The sequence below is a fragment of the Eubalaena glacialis genome, chromosome 3 (genome assembly GCF_028564815.1).
Source record: "Eubalaena glacialis isolate mEubGla1 chromosome 3, mEubGla1.1.hap2.+ XY, whole genome shotgun sequence".
NCBI classification, from domain to species: Eukaryota; Metazoa; Chordata; class Mammalia; order Artiodactyla; family Balaenidae; genus Eubalaena; species Eubalaena glacialis.
Genome location: NC_083718.1, coordinates 182955077 through 182969278, shown reverse-complemented (window position 1 = coordinate 182969278; position 14202 = coordinate 182955077). Strand labels below are relative to the sequence as shown.

Genomic DNA, 14202 nt, shown 5'->3' with positions numbered 1-14202 from the left:
TGGTAATTCTGTGCTTAACTTTTGGAGAAAAATGCCACTTTCCATAGTGGCTGCACCATTTTACAGTTCCACCAGCTATGCAGGAGGTTTCAAATTTCTCCATATCCTTGCCAATACTTGTTTTGTTCTGTTCTGTTGTCTTTTCTAATAGCAATCCTAGTGGGTGTGAAGTGGTATTTTATTGTGATTTTGATTTGTATTTCCCTGTGACTACTGATTTTGAGCATCTTTTTCTGTGCTTATCTGCCATCTGTATTTCTTCTTTGGTGAAGTGTTTTCCCTATTTTTAATTTTTATTTTTTTTTACAAATCTATCTATCTATCTATTTATCTATCTATCTATATTGGGTCCTCGCTGCTGCGCGTGGGCTTTCTCCAGCTGTGGCGAGCGCGGGCCACTCTTCGCTGCGGTGCGCGGGCTTCTTATTGCGGTTGCTTCTCCTGTCGCGGAGCATGGGCTCTAGGCACGCGGGTCTCAGTAGTTGTGGCTCGCAGATTCCAGAGCGCAGACTCAGCAGCTGCTGCTCCGAGGCATGTGGGATCTTCCCAGATCAGGGCTCGAACCCATGCCCCCTGCATTGGCCGGCGGATTATTAACCACTGCGCCACCAGGGAAGCCCATCTTCCCTATTTTTTAAAAATGGGTTGAGTTGTAAGATTTCTTATATTCTAGATACAAGTCCTTTGTCAGATACATTGGAAGGTATTTTTTTTAAATGTTTGTATGGAAAGAGCTATTTCAGTTTCTATCATTTTCTCCCCAAATTTAAGAGATCCTTTCATCAGTTAATTTACCCCAAGTAATTTCATTACATCTAGTTCAGTTGCCTGATGAAACTGGATTTTAAGATTATGTTTCCCTTGTGAGAGGTAATAACTTAAATCATACTGGAGGATATAAAAGGAAAGTTCGGCTTTCTGATAATGTTGTCAGCTTCTTCAGGGGAAGTGTAAAATTATGATCTTGGGGACTTCCCTGGTGGCACAGTGGTTAAGAATCTGCCTGCCAATGCAGGGGACACGGGTTCGAGCCCTGGTCCGGGAAGATCCCACATGCCACGGAGCAACTAAGCCCGTGTGCCACAACTACTGAGCCTGTGTGCCACAACTACTGAAGCCTGTGTGCCTAGAGCCTGTGCTTCACAGCAAGAGAAGCCACCGCAATGAGAAGCCCATGCACTGCAGCAAAGAGTAGCCCCCATTCACCACAACTAGAGAAAGCCTGTGCACAGCAACGAAGACCCAATGCAGCCATAAATTAAAAAAAAAAAAAAAAAAATTATGATCTTGGATTGCCAGCATATAAGAGTGCTATATTTAAAAGTGCTGTGCCCTTCTTTCTAAAATGCCAAATTATAAGTATACATAAGAGTCTGTCAAAAGATTTTCTGATTTATTAATTTATATAAATAACAGTTATACATAAATTATAAATTTTAACACTTTTTCTTATAATCCCCTGGAAAAGAGAATTAAATGGCAAAAGATTACGTTAAAAACTAGACTGACACTTGCAAATGCACAAAATATTTGAATTTATTTTGCCTTCCAGTAAGAAGTGTTTGAAGTCATCTCATTTTTTCACTAAGATCATTTTCACTTAATGAATTAAATTAAAATGAGATATGTAAAATAGCTATTTTTAGCTACAGTTTTTACTTTAATGAAAATCTCTTAAGATTGGTAAGTTACTTTGATTATCTTAGGTATAATATCCTTTTTTAGAATGTAAAAATTCCTAAAAACTTCTGAGAGTCATTTCAGCTAAGTGTTCCAGAAAGGTAAAAGGCAGTTTATAGTAAATACTATATTTAAAAAATGAGAGCAATAAAATAATGTGGTAAAAATGTTTGTAAATATTTGCCTCAGAAAAGAAAAATGTGAGTTTAAAAGCCATTTTAAATTAACTCGCAGCCCTTTCCCCGTACATGCATAATGTAAATTGTTTAAAAATAACAGTTTATAAAACTATTTTTGGAAAATTATTACTATGCAACAATAACATTGACTTTATTTTTTTTCAGATATGGCCGCGTGGAAAGTGTCAAAATTCTCCCCAAGAGGGGTTCTGAAGGAGGAGTGGCTGCCTTTGTGGATTTTGTGGACATCAAAAGTGCACAGAAGGCTCACAACTCAGTCAACAAAATGGGAGATAGAGACCTACGCACGGATTATAATGAACCAGGCACCATTCCGAGCGCTGCTCGGGGATTGGATGATACAGTTTCCATAGCATCTCGTAGTAGAGAGGTTTCTGGGTTCAGAGGAGGTGGTGGAGGGCCTGCTTATGGCCCCCCACCATCACTTCATGCACGAGAAGGACGTTATGAGCGGAGACTTGATGGGTAAGTTCCAAGGTTTCTGTAGGCAGGTATTTTGTATTTGATATGGTGAAACAGAAACTCATATTTAGGGGCCCCAGATGGATTTAAAGTTTTGGGCATTCTCAATGTTTCCTATTTTGGGTTGGAAACGGAAGTGATTTCTATCCCAGTGGCTGGTATCTTATGGAATCGTAGAGGATATTTCCTGCAGCTGGTTGGATATCTACTCCTGAGATATAAAGTGGTGGAGGATTTTGTATGGCAGCATCATTTTTGGAGTTACCTGTCTTCTAGAATTAATTATTCCTTCTCTTGGATAATGTTAAGTCTTTCCTTGGATATATCCCTTCTACCTGATGGAGCTACTTGGCTACAGATTTTGTGGTTGTACTATATGGAATATTTCTGGAATATTAGAGCCTACAGATTCTTTTAGAATTTGATATCTGCTCTCAATTTTCACTACACAAAGTGTACAAACGAATTGGATTGTCACCAAAAAACCTAGCAGACCATATGATTCAGCCTCTTGGATTCTACAAACAATACTTTAACCTGGAAATGTGTACTTGGATGAAGAAGAGTGAAGGCAGTGCTTCATTTTTCCATTTTGGATCTACACAGTTTCCATGTTGGAATTATACTCCTTGATGGAATGGGGAAAAATTGAGATGCTGGACGTTCCTAAATCCTGGAATATAGCCATTCTTTTCTATTTGCTGGAATGTATGGGATGTCGTGCCGTCAAGATCCCATTAGCCCAGGAGAAGAGGATTACTATCTTGTTTCTTAAGCAAGTTGCTGTCCAATTGAAGGTACTTTAGCTTTGAACACATGGTGACGATCAGTTGTGGATACAGCAATCAAAATTGACTGTGCTGGATGGCTACAAAGGTGAACTGTTGGCCAGCAACTGTGCCTTCCTCATTTGGTGGAATCATAGAGGATATTTCCTCTTCTGTCAGCTGCCTGATTCATACTTAGGGCTGGACATTTTTGTGAATGTGGATCAATTTATAATTTTCTGCTATCTCAAGAAAGAAGTCTGGGGGTTTGAGAGTTACAGTTTGTCTGGGACTGCTTGCTTCCAGTGGAATTATTTTATCTGGTCATTAAGATTTTTTTTTTCCTTGTGGTTCATCTAAATATCATTTGACACCCTTACCCATTAAGAAGGTGGATTACCCCCATAAGAGGGGCCAAAATTGGGGAAGTTATGTTCACAATTCTCTCCCTAGATTTAATTGGGATTATAGGTCGTGTTTCCACACTTGGAAAAGGTTGGTATGTCCTGACCTGTGTATATTAGCCCCTCTCCTAACCCAAGTCAAACTTTCTTTTTTTCCCACTAACTCTAGAATCATTTAGTACTAATAGATGAATCAAAGAATAGCTATTAGATTTCAGCTCTGCTAGCTCTTGTGCCTGCCTTCTATATCTTCCTAATGGATAAGAACTTTGCATATTTATAAAATATCAGCTGTAGCAGTAATTCTCCTAGAACTAGTGCCTGTTGCTTCTGTTATATCATTAATAACAGCTCTTACTGATTAACATTTGATAGGGTACTAATGGAATTATTTATGAAATTCTCTCTTGTCTCAAAGGAACACCTCTTGTTTGTTAGATGTTGAAATATCTATTCAAATTCCAGAAATAGTGAATAAAAAAGGAGAAAATCATTTAATATATTTAAGTAGGAAAGATAATACTGAATTTTTGCCATGCCAGTTGCTTTTAATAATAAGAGTAAAAAGAAAAAACAGCCTAGGAGAAGGTATGGTTGCTAAGTGAAATGGTGGGTGAAAATGAAGGTTAGTGGAGAGATTTGGAATCTAAGCACGTACTGGGGACATAGTATTAGTTGTAAGATTTTGCCACATATTCTTCATTGGAGAGATTCTAATTCTTCTATGTCTTTCATGATTCCTTAATCACTTTTGATAGAAGATAGACCCAAAGGTAAGGTTGAGAAGAGACTCAACCTCATGTTTGAGATTCAAGTGAAATTGTCTTTTAGGAACTCTCTTAAGTAGAGAACTTAAGATTTCTTTGTAGGATTGGAATCGGTTTTTAATATTAACACGTAATTGCATGTGTGTAATTGTACATGCAACAGTTTTTGTACTCTTAGATTGACAAGTATTCATGCCCTACAGGAAGATTTTTTAAAGTTAAACCATTGCTAATAGCAGTCTTGAGCGTATCTTACGGTTTCCCAAGTTGACTTATTTCATCAGAGGCAATTTGAATATAGCTGAACCCTAAGAGAATATATTTCCTGTAACCATTAAGTAATACATTAACCCATTGAATCATGGAATAGGCATTTTAAAAATTATGTGGAGTTTGATAGCACAAGAAGATAAAATAACCATTATTCTTTAATTAGTTAAGTTTATCATAGAATAGCATGTGGCAGCCCAATATTTTTATATCCCAAGTGGTTTTTTGGTTTGATTTTCTTTTTAAGATTTCATTTTTATTATTAAATGTGATTGTTTGGGCACAACAATTTACATAATTTAGTAATTTTTATAATTACCCAAGAAGTTGAAAGTTAATGAGAAAAAGTTACACTTAACATTTTTTTCTGTACTTCTTTGAAAATGCCCTCCTATTGCTGGGACATGGGCATGCATTGCAATGGGGCTTTCATGTCTGTGTGAAAAATCTATCATGGAAATTTTGCCTGAAATACATTTGCAAAGTAAATAAAGTTTGGTATATATTTTAATCAGATGAAAGTATAGAAAACTTTCATATTAAAATGAAAGTCTCTTCTTGTTCCATTAAATTTAAAATAAAAAGGAGATGGCATATGTATATTTCTGTATATAAGCCAGAAAATCCCTAATAAAAAGAACAACTGACCTGCAGAACACTAGTCATGAAAGTCCAATATACAATTACAACAGTGATTTCTCAGCTGTGAAAATAAGTTTTGGAGTCAAGTAAAATGTTAAGCTTATTAGTGTTTGCTTACTAAGTAGGTTAATGCTGTTTAGAAAATGACCAGTTGCAAAGAGAAAGACAATGCTCAAGTGAATGTTTGCATGACTTGCTTTTAGTTTTGCTTTCCCCTTTCTGATTGATTAAATATTTTTCCCCCCTCCTAAATGCAGGGCTTCAGATAACAGGGAGCGTGCTTATGAACATAGTGCCTATGGACACCATGAACGGGGGACGGGAGGATTTGATCGGACAAGACATTACGATCAGGATTACTATAGAGATCCTCGCGAGCGGACTTTACAACATGGGCTCTATTATACTTCTCGGAGTCGAAGTCCAAACCGTTTTGATGCTCATGACCCCCGATACGAACCTAGGGCTCGGGAGCAGTTTACACTGCCCAGTGTGGTACACAGGGATATCTACAGGGATGATATTACCCGGGAGGTACGAGGCAGAAGGCCAGAGCGGAATTACCAGCACAGCAGAAGTCGCTCACCACATTCATCCCAGTCTAGAAATCAGTCTCCTCAGAGGCTGGCTAGCCAAGCGTCTAGACCCACAAGGTCCCCTAGCGGCAGCGGCTCTAGGAGTAGATCCTCCAGTAGTGATTCAATCAGCAGCAGCAGTAGTACCAGCAGTGACAGGTAGGTTAACAGCCTTTTGTTGTAACAGATGAGCTGTTGAATAAATTGTTACAAATTTGCTACTATCAGTGGTACTGATTTTTAGTATAGTAATATTTTTAAAAGAAAATAATCTTGGATCATGTATATAATGAATGAAGAAACTTTGATTAGCATTGTGGCCATTGAATTAACCATTCGCCCAAGTACTTAAAGCTAAATGGTGATTTGCAAATACTGTTTCATCCTCCAGTTGCTCAATATTAAAATTGCCAAAAAGGAAGAAAAGTAGTAACGTTAGTTGTATGAAGCAAATCTTGTGCCATATAATGAACTTTTAAAAGTTCTTAATTTCTTGGGTATATAATACTATTTCTGTTATTTGGTTGAAAATTTGTAAAAGCGCTGTTTGGGTAAAGATGTATTGGTGAAATATATTGTTGACACGTTTATTATCAATGTATAAGTTAACTTATGTACATTTTAACTAATTTTAACATCAAGATGGTAGTCAATTTATAAGCTCAAGTAGGAAAGCTTTCTTTAAATTCAGGTTGTAACTTTGCTGTTCACTAAGGCTGAGTAAGCTCATTTCATTAGTTGGGAATTTTTTTACAAAGGAGTTTTATTCCAAAGATGAAAATAATAAATTGAAAATAATCTTAACAAGAAACAGCTTAGAAGTTAGGTATATGGGTTTTGAAATAATAGATCAAGGTAGACAGTATACTCCTTTTATAATCTTTGGACAAGTTACTTAAGCTCTCTAGGACTCAGCTTTCTCATCTTTTATAAGAACCATGCTTCATAAAGTTATTTTGAATATTAAAATGAAAAAATACGTAAAGTGCTTAGCTTGATACCCATATATGTTAAATAAATACAACCTTTAATAACTGCTAGCTATAATTATTACTACTATTCAGTACTTCACATGTTGATAGTCTTTTGAGTATTTCCCATTTCTAGTGATTGTTATTCAATCTGTTAATCTCAGATATTCTAGTTTTAAATTTAGGTGGTGTGTGTATTATTTATTTATTTTTTATTTTTTTGTCTGCGTTGGGTTGTAGTTTCGGCACGCGGGATCTTTCTTTCGTTGCGGCGTGCCGGCTTCTCTCTAGTTGTGTTGCGAAGACTCCAGAGTGTGCAGGCTCAGTAGTTGGGGCGTGTGAGGGCTTAGTTGCCCCAAGGCATGGGGGATCCTAGTTCCCCGACCTGGGATCCAACTGGCATCCCCTGCATTGCAAGGCCGATTCTTAACCACTGGACCACCAGGGAAGTCCCAGGTGGTGTGTGTTTTATTTTATTTTATTATTTTTTGTTTGTTTGTTTTTATAAATTTATTTATTTATTTATATTTATTTTTGGCTGTGTTGGGTCTCCGTTTCTGTGCGAGGGCTTTCTCCAGTTGCGGTGAGCGGGGGCCACTCTTCATCGCGGTGCGCGGGCCTCTCACCGTCGTGGCCTCTCCTGTTGCGGAGCACAGGCTCCAGACGCGCAGGCTCAGTAGTTGTGGCTCACGGGCTTAGTCGCTCCACGGCATGTGGGATCTTCCCAGACCAGGGCTCGAACCCGTGTCCCCTGCATTGGCAGGCAGATTCCCAACCACTGCGCCACCAGGGAAGCCCTGGTGTGTGTTTTAAATTTACAAGATACAGATTCTTCAACCTGATTAAAAATGCCCAGATTATTTTTCCTTTAGTATTGCCTGTTTAGAATTAATTTTAAAAAAAGTAAATGATCATGGAATTGATAAATGGCTCCTTTTAGCCTCCTAAATTTTCAAATTCAAAATAATAAATGAAAACATTTTATATATCTCTCTGTCTACCTAGATATAATTCAAACATTCTAGAAGATGTAGCATATTATAATGAAACAAGCACTTAGTTTAGGAAGTCAGGAGAGTTAGGAAGTCAGGAGAGTTAGTTTCTGGCTCCAGCTTTGCAGCTCTGTGACATGGGTAAAACCCTTAACTTCTTTTGATTTCATTTGGTATATTATTGAGTTAAGTGATTGACAGTATTCATTTGAATTCTATAAACTGATTATAAAATCTTGTCATGATTCACTTTCTTCTACGTAGAATTGTCTAAGATACTCAAGTTTTTAGTCATTTTCCCCAGACCTACCTCAATAAAGGGATGGCACTGCATTCCACTGGATCAAACCTTTTTTTTTTTTTTAAATAAATTTATTTATTTATTTGTTTATTTTTGGCTGTGTTGGGTCTTCGTTTCTGTGCGAGGGCTTTCTCTAGTTGCGGCGAGTGGGGGCCACTCTTCATTGCGGTGTGCGGGCCTCTCACTGTCACGGCCTCTCTTGTTGCGGAGCACAGGCTCCAGACGCGCAGGCTCAGCAGTTGTGGCTCACGGGCCCAGTTGCTCCGCGGCATGTGGGGTCTTCCCAGACCAGGGCTCGAACCCGTGTCCCCTGCATTGGCAGGCAGATTCTCAACCACTGCGCCACCAGGGAAGCCCTGGATCAAACCTTTTTGAGAAGCCAACCAATTGTGGAAGTGTGGAAGTTAGAGGTGAAACATAATTCACAGCTTTCAGGATGGCATTGTACTTTTGGTGGGAGTTACAGTGGTTTGAGATCTGGCCCTTGGCATTGTGGGCTCAGAAGCTTGAACCCAGAGGTGATCTGATGAATTTGATGGAGCTAATTCCCTATTTACATAATCAAAAGAAACAGTTATATGCTTCTGAATATTTACATTTAGAAAGATAACTGCCCCAAAGGCAGGATGAGCTTGGAAAATCTACATGGGGACTAAATTACAACCGTAGAGGATATATTCTCTTCTGTCAGCTGCCTGATCCATACTTAGGGCTGGCAGTTTTTATGATTTAGGGCTGTGAAGGGTATGTATTCTTCTCTTCAACAAGAAGAGACGGATTTTAGGCTAGACAGGGAACATTGTGAGCGGAAGGAACAACTTGAAGAGATACGAGCGGGTGGAAGAATGTTTTGAGAGCAGCAAATAATTTAGTATGACTTAACCATGCTAATGTTTTTGGGTTTTTTTCTTTATGCAGAGATGAGCCGTTGAAGGATTGAGAAGGGAAATATCTTGTTGAGATCTGCTTTAGAAAGGCATCTGGGGACTTAGAATAGGAAAGACAGAGATTCCAGTTAGGAGACTCTTTCAGTATTTTGGAGAAGGCAAACTTGGACTATGAGAGTGCCTAACTTGGGAAAAGCAGAAGGGACATTGTATTAAGAATCAGATTATGTTGATTTATGAAGAACAGCATCAACTTTTTTTGAAGATATGACCAAATGATGAGCCTTTTGGTGTCATCCTGTAAGAATAGGGCCAGGTCTTCCTTTGTGCACACTGCAGAGCCAACCAAGTGTTTTTATTGCCCTTCTCTGAGTACATGTTCAAATAGTTGAAGTACTTAGATATAATTCTTAGCTAATAGGAAGGTAAAAGCAAAATTGATGTAAATAGTTAAAAGATTTGGTCATTATATTGTGATTGAAGCAAGTACAGAGAAATAAAATCCTTTAGGGTTCAGAGTATATCCATTATCCCTGGGTTCATCCCCCCTTTTATCAGATGTCCTCTTTTCCTCTATAATTATATTGATTTCAGAATGTAATATTTTGAGATGTTATGTCAACTCAGAATGTTTAATGCCCTTTTGGAAGAACTAAGTTCTTTTTTGTAATCTTTAAAACTTGATTGTGAAATGGTGACATTCCAAGTCCTTTAAAAATGTTTAAAAGCAACATGTTATAGTAGACAAAATATAGCTTGTTTTATCTATGAAAACAAGTTGCTATTCTGTCTGTATGACTGACTGGGAAATTAATCATCCTCCATCCCCCTTAATTGTTACAGCTTTGGTGAACAGATTCCTAGCAGTGCATTTCAAATGACTAAACGTGGGATTGATGACAGTCTAGTTGTGAAGTCCTTATAAGTGATACACTTAATGTTTCTGCCAAACTATTCACAGTATTTAGCTGGTGAGAAGTTTGGGGGAGGAGGGGGGCTTAATGTTACACACTTTCCTGTGTGCAGCCCTGTGCTGCTGTATGTCTATTTCTTTCTCTGCCTTGGTCATTTAGGGAGTCCCTTTGCTTTTCAACATAAAAATTTAAATACATAAATTCCACAAAAGCATTTATTTTAAAAGTCCTTGATTGAAGTTGAACGTATTTTATTTCTGTAGTTCCCTATCAGTTTTTTTTTTCTATCATCTTGTAAGAATTTGCTTTAATTCAGGTTAAAGGAGTTGAAGAATTTATTGAAATTAAATTAGTTCGTAATATCCTTTCCTACTATCTTAAAGTAATTTTAACTGAGATTTGTTTCTCCATTGTTTACTTTGATCACAACTAAAGATGATTAGACTGGCTCAGGGTCCCTGAACCTTTTTTTTTTCCGGCTGTGCTGCGCAGCTTGTGGTGGGATCTTAGTTCCCTGACCAGGTATTGAACGCAGACCCTCAGCAGTGAGAGTGCGGAGTCCTAACCACTGGACTGCCAAGGAATTCCCGTTTAAATTTTTATTATTATTATTTTTTTGGTCCCTGAATTTAGATGCAGGGGAAAAAATTACATCTTTTCACTAACCTGAAAGTGAATTAATAAGCATTGCCTCCCATTATATGAAAGTAGCCAACAAAAAAACAGTAGATTAACAGTATGACTGACTTTGTTCTCAGTATAAATACACAGGTAATTTATGATTATTATAGTTGCAGAGATCTCAAAATTGGGCTTATATTAATCATTACTGGGAAATAGTTATTAAACTCAAGTGTTAGGTATTGTTATTTAATGTTAATAAAGGCATTACTATATCACAAAAATTTTAAACATTTTAATAACTATGTCAGTATAATTTGTTTCCATTTAATTCCTATTTTATTTTATGCATTTAGAAACATTATTCTGAAAAGGAGTCCATAGACTTCACCAGATTGCTGAAAAGGGGTCCTGGCTCCTTTGGAGCTGCAGTTAGCCCTTGATTTTATATCCTGTAAAGGTTTACAGAATGAATGAGGGGAAATGGATGAAAAAGTAATGGGAGGGAGTTGAGATTTGGATAATCCAAAACCTTTTCTTATTTTATCCCTTCCCCCTCAATAGATTACTTCCCTAAATCTTCTTTCAGGGTAAAGTTAACTTTTTTTGGGGGGGGGGCCCTGCTGTGAGTCATGTGGCATCTTAGCTCCCCTACCAGGGATCGAACCTGCGCCCACTACATTGGAAGTGTGGAGTCTTAACCACTGGATCGTCAGGGAAGTCCTAAAGTTAACTTTTGAGTTTATATTCATCCATCTATTTGTTTAACATATATTGCTTATTTTTTGCACCAAATTTATGAAATAAAATAGCTGGTTGTATGGAGTCCCAAGAATAGAGCCATTTTGGATTAAACATTGGCTGTGGCTAATCCAAAACAAAATCTACATATGTCTAATTAAGAGTTAACATGTAATTAAATTAACCTGGGTGTCTATGACTAGGTACATCTTTACAGTTTTATCAAAGGCAACCCCATCTTCTGCCCCCTTAAAAATTTTGGAGGTGTCTTGTCAGCCTTTTTCTTTTTGTTCCTCTGAATCCTTTTGGTTTGTCTAAAGAAGAATATGTCAAGTAACCTACAGACTTTTATTCTTTCTAATCACAGAAATAGGCATTTAGATGGAAACGCTTAAAATAAATGTAGTAGGAGTAAGCACAGAAAACTACATGAAAATAACTGTAGTGGGTGACATCTCATTGTCTCTTGTCTCTGTGGCTTTCAGTAAGCCCTGTGGCCTTAAATTGTGCTTAGTTTACCTGTTTGAAGAAATCAGAATTTTAGAGCAAGCTTTCTTCTTAAGTAGATTTTAAGAATTGAAATAAGTTGATTTAAAAACTGTATGTAGGGAATTCCCTGGTGGTCCAGTGGTTAGGACTCCATGCTTTCACTGCCCAGGGCCTGGGTTCATAAGTTGGAATATATAAGGAAGACGCTTGGAGACAGGAAGCGGGAGAAAAAGACACACATACAATATAAGTTCCAGGACAGGAAAACTAGCATGTGAAATAGTCTTTGTGGTGTTTGTTTAATGTAATAAGAAAAGCCTATAGACCTGCAGGCAATCAGACTTTTCAACTCTGATGCCGTATTAAGATAACGGCATGCTTTATGCCCGTCTCTTGTCCAGTATATTAGCTTTGCATTAGAATAATTACTTTTTATTGAAAGGGAAATGAAAAGTCTTTCTTATTGCTGGTATTATTTGTAGAACTTGTTTGTATGTTTCTTTTATATGTTTTGAATAAAATATATCAAAAGTTGTCTACAACCGTATTAATTTTTTTCTGTTAGAAAATATAAGAATATTTTACCTGAATTATAGTTAAATAGTAATTAGAATATTGACCAAATTCTGGATTTTTACAACAGTTAAAGTTAAAAGAAATGTGACCCTTTTAACTAAATAAGTATTAACACGACGACAGTCCCTAATATTTTTTTTTTTAATAAAGACCAATTCTGCTAGTCATTTTGTGAATGATCTAGACGTTTTATTTTTATTTATTTATTTTTGGCCGCGTTGGGTCTTTGTTGCTGCGCGCAGGCTTTCTCTAGTTGCGGTGAGCAGGGGCTGCTCTTCGTTGTGGTGCGCAGCCTCTCATTGCGGTGGCTTCTCTTGTTGCAGAGCACGGGCTCTAGGGTGCGCGGGCTTCAGTAGTTCTGGCGTGTGTGCTCAGTAGTTGTGGTGCACGGGTTTAGTTGCTCTGTGGCATGTGGGATCTTCCCCGACCAGGGATCGAACCCGTGTCCCCTGCATTGGCAGGCGGATTCTTAACCACTGCGCAACCAGGGAAGTCCTGATCTAGATGTTTTAGATTACAATTTCTTAGAGGGGGAATTTTTTCAAATATCCTTTTGTCTGATTTCATGAGGAAGTTTTGCAGTTCATTTAGTTTATGAGAGAGAACTTCCTTTCAAATTCATGTAGAAAAATTTTCAAAATTGCTGTCATTCTGAAGCTTTGTGGAAGAACATGGATGAAGCTGAAAATGTAGTTCCCAGTGGTTATTGGATATGGTGGCAACGCATGTATCAGAGTGATAGTGACAGTGTACTTTCCATTTCTCTTAAAGTATGCTTATTTAGAATGTTGATTGGGGGAAGGAATGCTCATTTTATTACCTGGCTATATAATTTGTTATGATATATATTACGTGCTAGAACCTGTCAGATACGGCACCAGTTTTAACAAGTACATATATGAAGTAAGAGTCAGTTTCTTAAAGTTGTTAAAGGAATTAATAATTAGTGGGTTTTTTGGTGATCGTTGCAATGCTTACTCATAAAAGCACATTTGTCTGAAGTTTTATCATCAAAGGTGATCTTATCTATAATAATGAATAGTAGATAATTTCTGTTTAGCCGTGTGTGCTTTGAAGAGAAATACACCCCCCATATATATTAATGTATACATAAATTTTGATTTTTATTGATTTATTTGGCTGCACCGCACGGCATATGGGATCTTAGCTCCCCGACCGGGGATCGAACCCACGCCCCCTGCATTGGACGCGCGAGTCTTAACCACTGGACCTCCAGGGAAGTCCCTATTTTTTTTTTGGAAGTCCCTATTTTTATTTTTATTTTTATTTTATTGGTAGTATTTTTTTCCATTCTCATCAGTGGCAGGCAAAATGAAGAGCCCATATTTTGGAAACAACATTCCTTTGTAGGCTATTGTGTAGTTTGTTACTGGGCAGTAAGCTATACACTTCTGTCTTTTGGGGTCATGTTAGCCAGCCAAGCCTTTTTTTGTGCTAAATGTGGAAAATGGACGTGTTTGCTTTCTAATTGCTCTGGTGGGCTTAACTTTCATTATGGAGATTTATAAATCAGACTAGTTCCTTTCTGTTTTTACTTTTTTGTCAAGTACAGCATTTCAGTAAGGCTTTTGAGAGGTGTAGTTGTTGCCAGTTTTAGCGTTCTGTGCGGAATGGGCAGCTGGCTTCGGAAACAAGTGCGGGACTGACCCATATTTGCTGTATTGGGAACCTTGCTTTCATTTCGAGCCTCTGCTGCTAGGGAAATGAGAATGAGGTAGGCTTAGATCTGAGAATAAATGAGGAGAGTTCATTGTGCGCAGCCTGAGCAGCCAGTGCCTCTGAATATGGTGGGGAAGGCTAGGAACTGCTTGTTTGTGACTCAAACCAGACTAAACTGGAATCATCCAGTTTGAGTTGGCTGCTTGCCACCTCCCAGAGGCTTCCTTATTTTGCCAGAGTTTTTGCCTGGCCCTCAGCCCAGG

The 14202-nt window shown here is 37.8% G+C and overlaps 1 protein-coding gene across 3 annotated transcripts in view; it reads left to right on the top strand.

The window, feature by feature from the left end:
- Positions 1-14202, top strand: part of SPEN (spen family transcriptional repressor) — an 85243-nt gene that overhangs the window by 22194 nt on the left and 48847 nt on the right. For 2 of the 3 annotated variants that reach the window (XM_061184894.1, XM_061184893.1), the window contains exons 2-3: positions 2025-2345; positions 5450-5926. In XM_061184894.1, the coding sequence (XP_061040877.1) occupies positions 2025-2345; positions 5450-5926 (798 nt within the window). Of the gene's footprint in view, positions 1-2024; positions 2346-3452; positions 3605-5449; positions 5927-14202 lie in introns of those variants that run through there. The other variant, XM_061184895.1, reaches the window with a different exon arrangement.